Source organism: Panthera onca, chromosome B4 (genome assembly GCF_046562875.1).
Source record: "Panthera onca isolate mPanOnc1 chromosome B4, mPanOnc1 haplotype 2, whole genome shotgun sequence".
Classification (NCBI taxonomy): Eukaryota; Metazoa; Chordata; class Mammalia; order Carnivora; family Felidae; genus Panthera; species Panthera onca.
In genome coordinates, this window is record NC_138345.1 from 89,215,546 (window position 1) to 89,233,689 (window position 18,144).

At 40.2% G+C, this 18,144-nt stretch overlaps 1 protein-coding gene and 1 long non-coding RNA gene across 5 annotated transcripts in view; one reads left to right on the forward strand and one right to left on the reverse strand.

Moving 5' to 3' along the window:
* The window catches only part of LOC132694127 (uncharacterized), a 120,290-nt gene that overhangs the window by 14,284 nt on the left and 87,862 nt on the right, over window positions 1-18,144 (forward strand). For 2 of the 3 annotated variants that reach the window (XR_013556730.2, XR_013556728.2), the window contains exons 2-3: window positions 5,717-5,801; window positions 11,205-11,265. This is a non-coding gene — a long non-coding RNA (uncharacterized LOC132694127). The remainder of the gene's footprint in view (window positions 1-5,716; window positions 5,802-11,204; window positions 11,266-18,144) is intronic. The other variant, XR_013556729.2, reaches the window with a different exon arrangement.
* CB4H12orf56 (chromosome B4 C12orf56 homolog) overlaps window positions 1-18,144 on the reverse strand; it is a 112,840-nt gene that overhangs the window by 11,970 nt on the left and 82,726 nt on the right. Inside the window, exons 13-14 of one of the 2 annotated variants that reach the window (XM_078449728.2) lie at window positions 17,468-18,144; window positions 15,967-17,227 (exon numbers count right to left, since the gene is read on the reverse strand). The exons of the other annotated variant lie outside the window; for it this stretch is intronic. Coding sequence (XP_078305854.1) covers window positions 18,018-18,144 — 127 coding nt within the window. The 3' untranslated portion in view covers window positions 15,967-17,227; window positions 17,468-18,017. Of the gene's footprint in view, window positions 1-15,966; window positions 17,228-17,467 lie in introns of those variants that run through there. 2 annotated transcript variants of the gene reach the window in all.

Genomic DNA, 18,144 nt, shown 5'->3' on the forward strand with positions numbered 1-18,144 from the left:
AGTGAGGCTATTCGAGGCCCGGAAACTGTGTAAGGACTTGCGCGCAGCACTTTTTCCTGGGTGCAAACACAACTCTGGCAGTTTCTGTGGTGTTTGATATTAGGCCTGAGTTAAAGCCCTGAGGACAGGGCATTCCACCGATTCTGGCTTCAAACTGAGAAAGCTTTTTAAGCCCCTAGCCCCGCCTTATACCCAATTCACACTCAGCCTGGGAAGTCTCCTTATTATAGTCCCTTGAATTAATGATAATCTTTTACTAGGGCCTTTTCCCTAATACATTTTCACATTTCATTTTAATTGTCATCTATGTAATTGCTCTACATTTTCTGTTTTTTAACATTTTGTTATTTCACATTTTCTTTTAAAAGTGTTTAAACGTGGACACACCTCCTTATTTTAATAACCAGCATGCCCAGGTTTGGTACTTTAAAATCTGAGTCCCTGGGCACCTGGGTGACTTGGTTGGTTAAGCGTCCGACTTCGGCTCAGGTCATGATCTCACAATTCGTGGGTTCAAGCCCCGTGTCAGGCTTTGTGCTGACAGCTCAGAGCCTGGAGCCTGCTTTGGTTTCTGTGTCTCCCTCTCTCTCTGCCCCTCCCCCACACGTGCTCTGTGTCTGTCTCTCAAAAATAAATAAACGTTAAAAAAATTAAAAATAAAAAAATAATAAAATCTGAGTTCCTGCATTTTCAACAGATCTTCAAACTGTGCCACCTTCGCCATATGGATAGATATTCTAATCATGTTCAAGACTGAAATCAGCTGCAAGAATTTGTCTTTGGAATTCTTTCTTTTTAAAGCAGTTTTTTTTTTTAATGTTTTTATTTATTTATTTATTTTGAGAGAGAGTGCGAGCAGGGGAAGGGCACAGAGAGAGGAAGAGAGAGAACCCCAAGCGCTGTCAGCACAGAGCCCGATGCAGTGCTCAAAATCATGAAATGTAAGATCATGACCTGAGTCGAAATCAAGAGTCAGATACTTAACCGACTGAGCCACCCAGGTGACCCTGTCTTTGGAATTCTTTAGCAGTAGCTGTTGATAAAGCCCAAATGTGACCAGTTTGGTGGGTTAGCCACTGAGACATGATCATTATAATGCTATCACCCTCCCTGGGACCAACTATGCAGGACCAGCCTGTTGTGGAAAGGGCTGTATCAGTCACTATTCCCAGAGAGGAACAGGTTAAATCCTTCCAAACCTGCTGAGGAATTTGCCCTAGTTCTTCGAAACTAGCGTGTAACTTGAAAGTATAATTGGTTGCAAATGTGTTTCTTTCTTCCTCAAAATTACTTTTGAACCCTGTGAGACAGAGAGAAAGGCATTTCTCTTTGCATAGATTCAGACCGCCACTGTTGATAAACTGATCTAATTCTGTATGAAATTTGGGGAGCATACAAGTAATGTGACTTCATTTTATCAAAGGAATGTTTAGACCTCTAGTTGTGAAAGTCAATGAATACACAATTGATGTGGTTATAGCATTCAGGTCTCCTCTGTTGATTTTTTTACCTCTGAGTTTAGCACAAGTGCTCAGTGAATGTTTGTTGAATGAGTGAGTGAATGAAAAGCTCATCACAGTGTGACTCCTGCCTACTTTTTAAAAAATACTTATGGGGCGCCTGAGTGGCTCAGTTGGTTGAGCATCTGACTTCAGCTCAGGTCATGATCTCGCGGCCCGTGAGTTCGAGCCCCGCGTCGGGCTCTGTGCTGACAGCTCGGAGCCTGTTTCAGATTCTGTGTCTCCCTCTCTCTCTGACCCTCCCCCATTCATACTCTGTCTCTCTCTCTGTCTCAAAAATAAATAAACGTTAAAAAAAAATTTAAAAAAAATACTTATTTATTTTGAGAGAGAGAGATAGACAGCACTCATACGTGCAAACTGGAGAGGGGCAGAAAGAGAGGGGGAGAGAGAATCCCAAGCAGGTTCCACACTGCGAGCACAGAGCCCATTGTGGGGCTCAAACCCATGAACCGCAAGATCGTGATTTGAGCTGAAATCAAGAGTCAGACACTTAATTGACTAAGCCACCCAGGTGCTCCCTACCTCCTTTTCCAACTGTATTTCCTACTGTCTTTCTTCCAAAAAAAAAAAATATACAGTAGTTTACACTCTGGCAAAACAGCTGTTCCGTTTCCCAAACACCTCTCCTGCTTTTCCACTTTGGTACTTCTGTTGCCATACCACTGCCTAGCATGCTCTTTTACATCCCAGACCATGAAAATGTGACTGTTTTCTCATCTCAAATGCCATGTCCTTCATGAAAATTTTACTGATTATTTCAATAACACATAAGCCTTTTCTCCTTATGGCTCACAAAACTTTACCTCGTGTTCATTTATTATCAACCATCTTAAGTTATAATTATTTTTGTGGTTGATTTATTCCCCTTTCTATAAAGTTAGCTTCTCAAAGAAAGGCACTGGGTCTTATTAAACGTTACAGTGATTAGCACACGCTTGATACTCAATAGCTACTAGTTGCTGAAATAATTTTAGTAATTAATTTTGCTATTACTGTACTACAACTCCAGCAAATTTTATCATTTTTCTAAATAAAACAAAAATGTTCTCATATATTAACACTATTGGAGCTCCAGAATTAGATCAGAACTGTATCTTTGTCAACATTTTCTTTCTAGTTAATTCTGCGGGTTGGATATTGAAGCATTCATTAAGACTCTCGCTTTGTGTTTTAATTTTTTTAATGTTTATTTTTAAGAGAGAGAGAGAGCACTCGTGCAAGTGGGGGAGGGGCAGAGAGCTAGGGAGACAGAATCTGAAGCAGGCTGCAGTCTCTGAGCTGTCAGCACAGAGCCTGATGCGGGGCTCAAACTCACAAACCGTGAGAGCTGAAGTTGGATGCTTAACCCACGGAACCACCCAGGCTCATTGTGTTTTAAATGATCATGGACTTACTTGGTTCTTTTAGTGACATCATTAGCATTATTAAAAGTCATATCTTGTTCTCCTCAAAGAAGATCTTTTGAGTATTTTTTCCTGAACTATGTATGTATTGTTAAATTCTTGACTCCGGTGGTCATTCATTCCTTCGTTCTTGCCTGCATTACTAAAAAGCTGCAGTTCCATCCATTCATCAATCTGCATGTGAGGCAAAGGGTTTCAGAGAGACTCTTGGGGCTGTGCTTTTTGCATAATGTTAAACATTTCTTTCTACTGATGACCTATTCTTGACACATAATGATAAAAACAAAGATTCTCTTCCAATTTTTTTTTAAATTAGCTATCACCACCTGCAAGGCATAAAGAGAAAGGAAATGGAGCATAAATTATCCCAGAATTGAGCCTGGAAGTCATTTGAGAAACTTCCCTCTTGAAAGCAGAAACCCTGCTCTATGCTTTATTTCCTAAAATGTCTAGCCCTCCTGAAGAAGGTAATAACTCATTTGGGAAATTCTAAGGATTTAAGACAAAAGATATAAAGAGGTGGATAAGATTGTCCTTTACAGAATTTGGGACAGTCTTAATTCTGACCAGTGCCTGGGTAGCAGTCCTGGAATACAACTTTCCAAGTCTCTTAAAAGCATTACTCATAGTGGCACCTGGGTGGCTCAGTCAGTTAAGCGTCCAGCTTTAGCTCAGGTCATGATCTCACAGTCCGTGAGTTCAAGCCCCGCGTCGGGCTCTGTGCTGACAGCTCAGAGCCTGGAGCCTGCTTCAGATTCTGTGTCTCCCTCTCTTTGCCCTTCTCCCACTCACATTCTGTCTCTCTCTCTCAAAAATAAGTAAACATTTAAAAAAAAAAAAGCATTATTCCTAAAATAAGTACTTCTCCAGTCAAACCCTCACTAGTTTTTATTTTACTATTTTATTATTTATAAGGTTTTTTCTTTTTTTTTTTTAGTTATCTCTACAACCAACATGGTGCGCAGATTTACAACCCCAAGATCAAGAGTTGCATGCTTCACCAACTCATCTAGCTAGGTGCCCCCCCCCCCCCACTTTTTAAAAGTTTATTTATTTGTTTGTTTGTTTGTTTTGAGAGAGAAACAGAGCAAGTGGGAGAGGGGTAGAGAGAAAGGGAGAGACAGAATCCCAAGCAGGCTCCCTACTGTCAGTGAAGAGCCTGTGCAGGGCTTGAACTCACAAACCGCGAGATCGTGACCTGAGCTGAAACCAAGACTCAGAAGCTTAACTGACTGAGCCACCAGGTGCCCCTAGGTACCCTTTAAAAAAACTTTTTTTTTAAGTAAGAAGAAGAAACATTTAGATTAAATGTTTTCATCACCCCTTCACATTACCTCTCCAAAGAGGTAATGAGATTAAGTTTTGTTTTTCAATCATGGGAAGTTGAGGAATTTCAGCTAACTAGCCTGCTGGTCTAAGTAAGAGAAGAGAGATGGACAAAATGATTGCTTCCCTGAAAAGCTTGGCTGGGACCAAGTGAAGGTCTTCACAGCCTGGTGTCTATACAAGACGCCAATACTGAAAATAACATGAGTCTGGGTATATCTGAGCATGTGGACTGAGCTCCCGGATTTAACTACAAACCACCGAGTCGGAGGGAGTTCATCATTGTTTGTATCACACATCTATAACACATGTAGATCTGCTCCCCAGCAAGCCCCAACAACAAAAGCCTATCTGACTAGTCATCCTCCTGCTCTTCTAAATTGAATTTTCCAGATTTAAGTAGCTGAACCTGAAGTAAGCTTCTGAAAGGAACCAGTTTATCTGGTATCTGTAGCAGAGGTTGGCAAAATTCCACATTCAGGACCAAGTAGCCTGGAGCCTGTTACGTTTTTTCTTTAACAGCTTTATTGAGATATAATTCATGTGCCATACAGTTCCCCCTTTTAAAGTGTACAATTCATTGGTTTTTAATATATTTCCTGAGTTGTGCTACCATCACCACAATTAATTTTATAATATTTTCATCACACCCCCAACAATCCCATACCCATAAGCAGTCATTTCCCCTGTCTCCCCTAACTGTAATTAATCACTAATCTACTTTTTGTCTTTATATATTTGCCTATTCTGACATTCCATGTAAATGAAATCATACAGTATTTGGTCTTTTATGCCTGGTTTCTTCCACTTAGCATGTTTTCAGGATTCATCCATGTTGTAGCACATCAATACTTCATTTCTCTTTATTGCCAAATAATTTATTATATGGATGTTTCCACATTTTGGTTATGAATAATGCTGCCATGAACATTTGTATACAATATTTTGCATGGATACATATTTTCATTTCTCTTGGGCGTATATATACCTAGAAGTAGCATTGCTGGATCATATGGTGACTCTATCTTTAACCATTTGAGGAACTGCCAGACTGCTTTCCAAGGCGGCTGTGATATTTTACATTTTTACCAGTAGTGTGTGAGGGTTCCAATTTTGCCAAGAATTGCTATTAAGTATCTTTTTTATAATAGCTACCTAGGGGGTGAGAAGTGGTATCTCCTTGTGGTTTTGTTTTGCATTACTCTAATCTGCAGCCAATTTTTATATAGTCTAAAACTAAGAATGGTTTGTACATTTTTTAAATGTTGAGAAAAACACTTCATGATACATGAAAATTTTCTGAAATTTAAATTTCAGTCTCTATAAATAAAGTTTTATTGGAATATAGCCAAACCCATTCATTATGTATTGTCTGTGGCTGCTTTTCTCACTACGCCGAAGTAATTACAACAGAGACCATATGGCCTGCAAAGCCTAAAATATTTACTGTCTGACCATTCACAGAGAAAGTTTCCCAACCCTGGTCTACAATATAGTTGGATTCGACTACAAAGGATCTGGGGTAGGAAGGAGGAAGTATGACTGCCTGGTAAGAATAGATTCCTTCTTTCTTTCCTTCCTTCCTTATTCCTTCCTTCCTCTTTCTTTCTTCCTTTCTTCTTCCTTTCGTAGGCTCCACGCCCAATCTGGGGCTCAAACTCATGACCCTGAGATTAGGAGTCATATGCTCTACCAACTGAGCTAGCCAGGAGCCCAGGATTTTTTTTCCTTAATAAAAATAGAATGCAAGCTGGCAGAATAAGGAAACACATCAGGATATTATGGAACTTAGGTAGACCACCATATATTTTTATCTGGATCATTATTATAACATTCTTCCAAATCTGGGCTCTCCCCATCATACACATTTCTCCCAGAGTTCTATTCCTAATCTGCCACTCTGATCATATATTGTTCATCAGAAACCTCTAGGGGTTTCCCACATCCACAGACTCTTAGGACCATTTAACCAGGGTCTGGCATGATCTGATAGCATCTTAATGTTCCAACCTTGTCTTCCAGCACTTTGAACCAGACCACCCAGCCTGAATTTCAGGATTCTGTGCTCATTCTTATTTTTCTTCTACGTAGAATGCTTTTTCTCTTCTCCAAATCCCAAACACACTTTATTATTGTTACTGTGAAATGTTTCAAGTATACAGAGAGGTAAAGAGAATGATATAGGAATATCTATGCACTCACCAACCACCAAGCTTTGTCAAGTCTTATCATTTTCCATGTTCTGTGGTGTTAAAAAAATATCGTAGAGTTAGTTATTTTTAAAGCCTCCTTAAATACAAAATCTTATAAGTAGGCCTCCTTGAGGCCTTCTTCCTGTGATTTCCTGTGATTTCCTGTAACACTTTCTATGTACCTCCATCATTGACCTGTTCTGCCCTTATAAAATATTTTGAGTATTCCTCACTATTATCATTCTCATGGAGGGGTACAAAGATTATTTATTTTAGGTAGTCTAATGAAAAGACATTTAAAAAAATTTTAACTGTGGGTTTCTTTTTTAATGTTTATTTTTGAGAGAGAGAAAGAGACAGAGTGAGAGTGGGGAGGGGCAAAGAGAGAGGGAGACACAGAATCTGAAGCAGGCTCCAGTCTCTGAACTGTCAGCACAGAGCCCGATGCCGGACTTGAACCCACAGACTGACTCTGAGATCATGACCTGAGCCGAAGTCAAGTGCTTAACCAACTGAGCCACCCAGGCACCTCCAAAATTGTGTTTATTTAAAAATGCACACTAGATGGGCACCTGGGTGGCTCAGTCAGTTGAGTGTCTGACTCTTGATTTCAGCTCAGGTCATGATCTCATGGTCATGGGATCGAACCCTGTGTGGGGCTCTGTGTTGGGCACGGAGCCTGCTCGGGATTCTCTTCCTCTCTCTCCCTCTGCCCCTCCCCTGCTTGCACTCACTCTCTCTCTCAAAAAATAAAAATGAAAAAAAAATTATAAAAAATAATAAAACAAAAATGTACATTAGAAATGTATGTACATACTAGTGTTTAAAAATATATATCTAGATCACCAACTCTGTGATTTCCCAGATATCCTTTAGGACATGGTTAAAGTAGGTAGAGATAGTAGAAAATTATTGAGTAAATAAAAATATAGATGATATGGCAAAAATTTTGAAGATTGTATTCAAATAATTTAGCTTAGAAAACTTAGCTTGTTAGAACAGGGACTTTGTTTTGTTTATTTTTGTATGCTCTAAGTACCCAACTAACCCAGAAAAGATGCTTATTGAATTGAATTTATTTCTCTCTGGGGCAAGATCCTTGAAAATCATAGGGAACCTCCTAAACCTTCTGACAGACCACTTAAGACATTTCCCCCACATTGAATGCCCCTGGCACATATGCCAGAGACAGATGGTGCTTTTTTCCCTCTCTCCCCATCCTGTCCATTATGACAAGTTGCCCCAGTTGGGGCTTGATTAAGTATGAAATAATGCCGGTGATAGTCGTGTTCTGAAGGCATGAGGACTCCAGCTTGCCAGGATGCTCTCATCAGCGTTGCTTCAACAGAACGATCTCAGCAAATTTCAGTTTGTGGACCATTTTGGTTCTTGGATCTGGTCCACCACACACACACACACACACACACACACACACACACACACACACACACTCAGGATACTTTATGTTTTAGAGAAGTGTTTCTTGGTCTCCTTAAAATTCACTATTTTGTGGCATTTCTTTCTTCCTTTCTTCCTCCCTCCCTCTCTTCCTCTGTCACTTCCTCCCTCTCTTCCTTCCTCCCTTCCTTCCTTTGTAGGCTTCACGGCCAGCACAGAACCCAACATGGGATTTGAACTCACGCCCCTGAGATTGAGACCTGAGCTGAAGTCAAGAGTCAGACACTTAACCAACTGAGCCACCCAGGCACTCCTGGCATTTTTTCATTATTGTTAATACTGAACCATCTGAAGTCACGTTGGCAACTGAATTTGGTCTTGAGACTTGGCAGTGAGGAATCATTTTGTATAGCAAACCCAATGCACAATGTTAGCCAAATTATGTCATACGGTTACAAAACTCCTGTCCTATCTTCCAGCTTTTCTGAGTAAATGTGACTCTTTCAGAAGTTTCACTCCTCCTACCCTAAAACGACCTTATATGCTCTCAGATATCAGAGGATCCTAAGTGTGATGAAATCCTTTACTTTATTTCCTTTCTTATAGCCTGCTTAAATTTTAAGGTGGTGTTTTGGGAGAGTGGGAAGCAGGGGGAACCTCTGAGACCTCTGAGTCACAAAAGGAGACCAGAACATGTCTAAAGTTTGATTTAACCCTCAAAGCTTCACTCATATTGGGCTAAATAAGCCTCTGGGAGAAGCCTATGAAACTTCTGTATATGGTGTTAAGAAGTGTTTTCTTTCCTAATTCCTACTGCTAAGGCACAGGTCTTTGCTGATCTTAAAACTCCATGACAGGACTAGCTTATAACCAGGTTTTTTAATGTTACACTTTATTATCCAAATGAAGACACTTTTATAAATGAAACGGGTACTGGGAAGAAAAAGGCATAAACCACCGAGCCTCTTATCCTCTATAACAGACCCTTTCAAACTGGGGACTGGTTTTTGTGTTTTTTTTTTTTCTTCCCAGGGGAGGGGACTAGTTTTCAACTTGAAAGTCTATGGGGTTTCTCAGAGAGTTTGAAGTTTTGTTTTCATTTCAGTGACATGGCTGTGTTTGCATTGTTTGCGCTAATCCATTGTTTGTCCCGAGTGGGAAAATTTTAATTGTCCCTCGTCAAAAAGAGAATAGAATCAGACTTCACTTCCAGATAGGGAAATGTTCAAGCCAAGCCAAGTCAGGGGACAGCATGGCCTGTAAAAAAAAGACATGTAGTAGTTCTGAAAGAGAAGAGTAAAGTGTGATAGCAGGATACTGAACTCAAGAGCCTGTGTTGTATATTGTACCGTATTCATTTTGCAAGAGGAGATGGAGTTTCAGCAAAATGTCATACATTACATTAAAAATATTAATTTGTATTTAATTTTACAAACGTTTCAGTCCTAAATTTGTGTTGGTTAAGTGTCCAACCTCTGCTCAGGTCATGATCTCGCCGTTCGTGAGTTCGAGCCCCACGTCGGGCTTTTTGCTGACAGCTAAAAGCCTGGAGCCTGCTTCAGATTCTGTGTCTCCCTCTGTCTCTGCCCCTCCCCTGCTTGCGCTCTGTTTCTCTCTCTCAAAAATAAACATTAAAAAATAAATAAATAAATAAATTTGTGTTGACTTAATAAGAGCATAAGGAGCTTTCTTACACCTATATTTATGTAGTACCTATTAAAGAAGCATAACCACAAAAAATAATTTAATTTTGAAGGTCCACAGGAATTTTAAAAGTTTAAGAGTCCATTCTCCTGCTTAGAGCAGTTTTAGTATTAGATCTTTTTCTTCCTAACCCAACTATGCCCTCTGGTGGTTTAGTTGCTGATAGAAGCAAAATACTCCCTTTATAAAATGTGTCCTTTTCAGATTCATTTGCAGATCAGCTGTGCAGCCGACAAAATAATTTCCCTGTAGAAACGGTGTTGTAAACAATGGCAGTTACTGCCGGATAGCCCACAAAAACCCACAGTAGTTCTAGGTCACTTGATCCTCAACCTCCTTTGACCTCCTTCACTGCCTTCCTCACTGGCCAAACAAACAGATCACCATGTCCCCAATCACTGTCAACACCACTACTACTCTGTCCCCATACCTTTCCGGAGTAGAAAGAGGGAGGAAGTGAGTTAGTGCTTCTGTCAACTCCAAAATCTTATAGAAATAACTTGTGCCCTGAAACCCGTCCCCATCCTGGGGCCTTCAGAGGAATGGGCCACCTAGAAGGAAACTTAGAGGTCCTCTTTGCTTCTTTCCAAATCTTGGGGTAAATAATCTTGCTTCCTTTTCTTTTGTCCTGCCCAGAGCTCCTCTTAGCTTTTCAGGGTTAGAGTCATCTTCCAAGTAGAAGGCAACAAGGAAGGAAAAGCAGACTAGAAAAAAGTGGAAAGAAAAGAAAATGCTTTGACCCAAGGTTTCCCCAAACCCAGAAGTCAGAAGTCTCTGATATCTAACCAGTAAACCTTCAGACACCTCGTCTCCTCCATGCTCGACAACTTTCCCTTACCAGTCCCTTCTGGAAGAGGAAGGGTTGAGGGAACACTCAGTCTCGTGGTACCTGGTGTGTATCATACCAGGAGCATTTAAGCAGTCAGCTATTATTTGTACTTTGTGATTCCGAGGGCCTCTCCGTGGTGAGGGATAGGGACGATGTGGACCCTGCTGTGTCTAGGCAGATACAAATCCCATTTTCAAGCAACTAGAAGAGGAGCGCCTGGGTGGCCCAGTAGATTAAGTATCCGACTTCAGCTCAGTTCATGATCTCACAGTTTGTGGGTTTGAGCCCCAAGTTGTGCTCTGTGCTGGCAGCTCGGAGCCTTGAGCCTGCTTCAGATTCTGTGTCTTCTTCTCTCTTTCTCTCTTTCTGTCCCTCCCCTGCTCATGCTCTCTTTCTCTCTCTCTCTCTCTCAAAAATAAATAAACATTAAAAAAAATTTTTTTTAAGATAAAGGAACTAGAACTCTTCAGAAGATTATTGAATCCATTTATAGTGACAAAAGGGAAAATTTATATGATTTTAACAAAGTAGGAAAAAATAGCAAAAACATAGAGACAAGTGAAACACTTCAGCTAGTTAGAGTACCTGACTGTGGTACATTACTTAATTTGGAATTGCCCTAACATTGACATAATGTGTAAGTTTATTTAAAATAAATGAAAATGTTGATCGTTTTATCTATTGCTATTTAGTAAACCACTCAGTGGGGAGTAGGAGAGACTTAGAAGCTGGCCAGCAGGGAAACTGCTGATGGCTGTGAAAGGTTTTTTATTCATACCAGCAGCATCACACTGTGATATGAATTTTTTTCTCTCTATCATTCTTCTAGGTAAGGAAAGGAAAAGAAAGCTGGAAACACTGGAAAAATAAACGAGTTCTTTCCTGTGAAGGTGAGCTTGATTATTTTTCTGTTGAATTTTGGTAAAATAGCAAGGATTAGATTAATTAATGATTGATAACAAATGAAGATTAGTGAGAACGGGTAGGTATTTACTACCTAAATATTTGTATTTAAGTTTTTATCTGCATTATGTATCCTATTTGAAAATAAAGTTTCTGTAAAGTACAAAAACAAAAATAAAATACTTTGGGTGTGAAAAAATAAATTAAAAAAAACCCCAAAGAATCTAAAACTCAGAAGCTTAAAACAACCCTTTATTTAAAAACAAAACAAAGTTGAGCTCATAAAAACAGAGTAGAAAGTGCTTGCCAGGGGCTAGGGAACAGAGGAGAATAGGGAGAGGGAGAGGACTACCTCTCCAAATTTTCAAGGGTACAAACTTTTATTTTATTTATTTTTTGATTTTTTTTTTAAATGTATATTTTTGAGAGAGAGACAGATAGTGTGGGTGGGGGAGGAGCAGAGAGAGAGGGAGACACAGAATCTAAAGCAGGCTCCAGGCTCTGAGCTGTCAGCACAGAGCCCAACTCAGGGCTCAAACCCATGAACCCTGAGATCATGACCTGAGCTGAAGTCAGATGCTTAACTGACTGAGCCATTCAGGTGCCCCAAGGGTACAAATTTTTAGTTGTAAGATGAAGAAAGTGTGAGAATCTAATGTATAACATGGTGACTATAGTTGATAATACTGTATTGTATAAATGAAACTTGCTAGGAAAGTAGAACTTAAATATTCTCATTAAAAAAGGTGAATATGGCGGGGGTGGGTGGGCGGCGCCTGGGTGGCTCAGTCCGTTAAGCATCCGACTTCGGCTCAGGTCATGATCTCGCTGTTTGTGGGTTTGAGCCCCATGTTGGGCTCTGTGCTGACAGCTCGGAGCCTGGAGCCTGCTTCACATTCTGTCTCCCTCTCCCTCTGCCCCTCTCCTGCTTGTGCTCTCTCTTTGTCTCTCAAAAATGAATAAATGTAAAAAAAAAAAAAAAAAGGTGAATATGGGGGCACCTGGGTGGTTCAGTTGGTTAAGCGTCCAACTTCGGCTTGGGTCATGATCTCACAGTTCGTGGATTTGAGCCTTGCATCAGGCTCTGTGCTGACAGCCCGGAGCCTTCTGATTCTGTGTCTCCCTCTCTCTGCCCCTCCCCCGCTTGCATGCTGTCTCTCTCTCTCTCTCTCTCTCTCTCTCTCTCTCTCTCTCAAAAATAAATAAACATAAAAAAATTTAAAAAACAAAAGGTGAATATGTGAGAAGATGGGTGGGTGGGGAGAAATCCTTTCACAGTGTATAGGCATGTGAAATCATCACATGGTAAGCTTGTAAATATCTTACAGTTTTCTCAGTTATACTTTTACTATAAAACTGGGAAAAAATCCACTCTTTTATTGTATCTCAGAATTCTGTAGATTGGCCGGGTGGTTCTCGTACAGGCCTCCCTCGGGGTCTCTCAGGATTTTGATGGGAGGTGAGCACTGGGGCTGGTGCTGTTGCCTCTCTTGGCCTCCTTTGCCCATTCCCTGAGTCCTTTCCTTCACACACTGTGCCGGGCACCATTCCAGTTGCTGGGTTATTCATCCTGAATAGGACAAATGAAGGCCAGACCCTCAAACAGCTTACATTCTTAAATTCTGACATTGCAAAAATACCCAGGAAACAAATCCATTATGATGTGATGTAGGTGGGTAGGAGGCTACTTTGGAGTGATCAGAGAAGTCCTATTTGAAGTAACACTTGAAGATCTGGGGGACAAGGATTTGCTAGTGCAAGTTTCCAGGGCTTGAAGGGACTTGGGGATTTAAAGCGATGCACAAAATCCAGTGTGTTTGGGGAGAAGTAAGTGAGGAGACCAATTGGGTTAGGTCACAGAATTAGTCAGAGGCCAGGTCATGAAGGGCCCTGAAAGCCATTAAGGACTTTGGATTTCATCCTGGGTAATAGGAAGTTTTTAAATCATAAATGTATTAATTCTCTTGTTGAAAAGATCACTCTTGCCTTAGAGAAAGGGGTCAAGGGTGAAAGCAAGGAGACTAAATAAATAGGCTGTTGCAGTAGGTGCTGGAGGCTTGGACAGGGTGAAAGCTGTAATTCTGGGAAGTCAGTAGATCCCAAATATATTTTGAAGGCATCTCCAGTAAGCACTGCTGATAGGTTGCATTGGGTGAATGAAAAGAAAGGAGAAAACACAGAGGTTCTCAAGTTTCTCTTTTGAGCAGTGGGATGAATGAAATACCATTCACTGAGAAGACTGTAGAAGAACATTTTTTATTTGGGGTGACGCAAGAAGCAAATATAAAATTTTATTTGAACATGTTGAAGTATGTTATGCTTCCTCAATAATTTGTAATTGAACTCGATGGTTTGAGGTTTACCCAAACTACAAAAATAAGCCAGGTTATAACAAAGTGTCCTGCTATCTGGGAAATTAGAATAAATGGTAAATATTTAAAGTATAAGTTCATCAAGCAAGTTAGTATTTCTGTTACGATAATAGCTACAATTTGTTAAAGGGTTTTTGTTTGAACCATATGAAATTATGGATGTCGACAATTTTGAACTTGAAATGGCAATATCATATGGTTCATCCCAGTACATAGTAGCCACAGAATTATTTCTTTATATATGAATGAATAAATATTCACAAAAACCCTTAAGGTAGGCTTTTTGTTATCTTACAGTTGATAAAATGGAAGTTCTGAAAGAGGTTAACTAACCTGCCACAGGGATGGTGACAAGAAAGTAGGCAAGGAGGAATGAAAACAAGGTCTTTCTGCCCTAGCATCTGAACTTTAAGCCACAAAGTCATACTACCAAGATCTCTAGCCAAGGAGTCCTGCTGCTTCCAAACGAGAAAAGCTTCAGACCTCATACACAGATATGCAGATACAAGAGTGCTTGGTCTGATTGGATGGAGAATTGCCGACTGTCTCCCTTCTGGAGAAACCCAAGTCCAAGTGGACCTTACAAGCCAGCATTGCATTTTACAAGTAGATACACTGAACAAAAAGAAATCAGATAGTCAATACTATTAAAAGTTTCTCAAAAATTCCCATCAATTTCTTCAAAAATTTCCATATTCCCTTCTATAATCATCACTGAACTTCTCTATGCTACAGAAATATTAACTATAAAACAAGTGAGTCTAACCTCAGAGAAAGAATATATAATGTCACAGGTTGGAGCTTATCACTAGTCAACAAGCTTTGACCACTTTTATCAAATGCCTCAGAGCACATTTATTACTGTACTCTCAAGCATTCTTATACACTATTAGAAGTGATACTGCCCATGAGTGAGATTCAATAGGGAAACATGTAAAATATGTTATCAATTATAGGGTCTTCAAGCTTCTCCCTCTTTACATAGTTTCTAGGTTATCTAGATTTCATTAAAGTGAACACTACGTGTGAATCAATTAGGAACTCTATAAATACAGTATATCAGTTTGATCCGTTAGTGCTTAGTTGTGTAAGACAAAGGCTGACAAAAGTTTCCATAACTAAAAAGCTTTCTGTCTACCCTTGGGAAGAGTATTTCCCACATAGCTCTTATATTAGCAGTGCCAATTAGAGCCAACTATTCCTGGTGGTAAACAATAGAAATAGTCACTTGTCAATTAAATCACACTACTACTAATGGAAAATTGAAGTTTTTATTTAATAAGCACGTGAATCTGGGGCACCTGGGTGGCTCAGTCAGTGAAGCGTCTGACTCTCGATCTTGGCTCAGGTCATGATCTCTCAGTTTGTGAGTTGGAGTCCTGCATTGGGCTCTGCACAAGCAAAGCCTGCTTGGGAATCTCTCTCTTCCTCTCTCCCTGTCCACCCCCCCCCCCCCCCATTTGCACTTCCGTGCTCTCTCCCTCTCTCTCTCAAAATAAATAAATAAACATTTAAAAAATAACTAAATTAATCTGTTCTTCAATACTATATTGATCAGGGGGTCTCTGAGTAGAGGAGCTAGTATAGTAGCTATTCCCCACATTGGTGCAAAAAAAATAATAAAGTCAGTACTTATTTTTTTAAGGGCCAGTACTTACTAGTCTGTAAGTTCTCAGCCAGCTTCAGTGTTATTTTAGTAATAATAATGGTAATAATAATAATAAATACTATGTACTGAATCCTTACTACATGCCACATACCATGATATGTGCATTACAAACATCTTCGCATTAAAATCTCCTAACAATCCAGTGGGATAGGTTGTATTATCTTTCTTTTGACTGAAGCTTAGAGATGCTAAGTAACTTCCCAATGTCCAAAACTGCTGCAGAGCTAAGATTTAAACTCAACCATTTTGGCCTCAAAACCCATGCTCTTCCCCCTATTATATGTGTGTGTGTGTGCATGTGTAACAGTAGAGCTGATTACTGTGAGTTTACTCTTAGTGCAGGTGATAAATGGCAATGCCTGTGTTATAAAAGTGGTCAAAGAGTCTAGAATTTTGAGCCCAGCCTGAAAACTAGCTTTATGTGCTTGCTTTTTTGGTGATCCTTTGTATTTGTAAAAAGTTATATATGTGATTTTCATATTCAAAATGTTTCTACAATTAGACTTCCTAAAAGTAATTATTTTGTAGTTGAAGTCAATATTTAATTGGTCAAATGTGTCTGATTACTTACAGCGATGGATTATTTAGTGATTTTCTTGGCTTTGGCATTAATGCAAAAAACACAGTAGGAAAGAATTGTGGAAAGATAACTGTTTAAAGTATGTATTAATTTTGGGGTTGCCCTCCCACATTGTGCACACGCATAGACAAATGTCATAAGAAAATCAGGATGACAAATTATTCAACCATTATCTTTCAAAAATGCCACTGACATAGTCCTATATGGAGAGATTCAGATGCATTCTGACAGAGCTTTGGCTCCCAGAGATTAAGTATACTCTTAGAGAAAAGAGAACAGTGAGTGGGAGAAAGGAGCCCTTCAAGCACCTGTCTAAGACATGCAGGAGAGAATCCCAGGCCCTCTCAGGAGCCAGCACTGCTGTTAGCCCAGAGCTGGGGCACTTTGTAGAAGCTGAGGCAGAGCTGATCGTCCTCTCGTTGTCATTCTGTGGGTTCCACCCTTCACCAGGGGTCAGTCAACCCACTGTCCATCATTAGCCCAGTCTGAAGTATTGCTTGCATTTATCCCAAGAATCTTTTCAGCTTCTTCTGAATGTCTCTTGGGAGCAATCCCTCATCTAAGAGCTCAGGACATTCATAAACACCATTATGTTCTGCCCGCCCCCCCCCCCATCTCCACCTCCAGATTAGAAACTAGAAGTCTTGTAGTCTTTGATGGGTGATAGTGGAGGAGCCTTGGATGCTTTGTGGGGTGATGCTGGTGACAGCTGAAAGAGAAACGTTCGGTCCAAAGAAAGCAGGATTATTTGGAATCAACGTGAAATCACCCATTGACCTGGATAGCAGAGAAATGCACTACCCCATCACAGAGTGTTAAGAAGCATTTTGTCACAGGCAGAGAATGTTTAGAGCGGGATAAGAGCTTGGAGAACATCTTGTCTCACCCTTCCACATAGCAGAGGAAGCCCAGAAAGGAGACCTGCCTTTTTTAAGGTCAAATACCTGGTTAATGGCTCAGCCACAACCAGTAATGTCTTCAGTGAGTTTAATTCTCTCTCTAATGCACAGCACAGAAAAATCTGGCTTGCGGGCTCTTTTTTGGGGTTTTTCTCAGATCCTCTTTCAAGGCATGATAGGTCAAAATAGAGAACCCACTTCCTAAGTTCTTAGAATTCCAAGTTCAACAGCTCACAGTGACACCAAAGTTGAGTTTTTGTTGGATTAGTTTATTGCCATAAGATAAAGTGAAGACATTTTTTTAAATGGTTGGGAGAGCCATAACTGCTTAAAGACAATTTCTCTTTCACAGAGACTCTATGAGAGTCTCACACTGGCCCATGAGTGCCTGAAACTGAGCACCAGAATGCATTTAATTGTGAAGAAAGCCTTGGGGCGCCTGGGTGGTGCAGTCGGTTAAGCGTCCGACTTCAGCCAGGTCACGATCTCGCGGTCTGTGAGTTCGAGCCCCGCGTCAGGCTCTGGGCTGATGGCTCGGAGCCTGGAGCCTGTTTCCGATTCTGTGTCTCCCTCTCTCTCTGCCCCTCCCCCGTTCATGCTCTGTCTCTCTCTGTCCCAAAAATAAATAAAAAACGTTGAAAAAAAAAATTAAAAAAAAAAAAAGAAAGCCCAAGCTTCCTTCCCCGTGATAAATGAAGAACTGACCTTGCTTCTAGCTGTGCCTGTGTTCTTCTGCTCTTTCTCTGGTGAATACTTACTTCATTGGGATTTTTACAGGTAGACAGGCAGGGGTGTCTACCTGTTGCTCAGCATTTCTCTCATGACCACCTTGCAATTTCTAGTCCCCACACGGTTTATCTTTGGGTATTTCAGTGGGTTCACACCACTCTCCATTGTCACACCAACAAACTCATCAGGTTGCACTTTCTACATTTACTCTCCACAGGCCTCTGTTTTCTTTATAGTTTTTTATTTTTAGAAACTTCTTTTGAGAGGAACACTCATTTTTTAGTATCACTTTACGTATGTCATCGTATTTAAAGTTTATTTTTTTGTGGCAGATAAACGACTATTTAAAGACTTCTCTTACGGGTATTGATGGAACCTTTAAATAAAATCTGTTTGTAAGACACAGGGATAGCCAGATATTAAATAAGTCAAAATTTTAAGTCTTCTTGTAAATATTAGGTTGACTCCTGATTAACATTTGAGATTCTTATTAACGTTCCACACATTGTTTCTGTTCAACCAATTTCAGAACTTCATGAAAAAGTTGAGTGGTAGGTTGGGTAATAGGATACCACAATGGGAGCCTTTTTTCCAAGGCTGGCATGTGAATAAAGTAC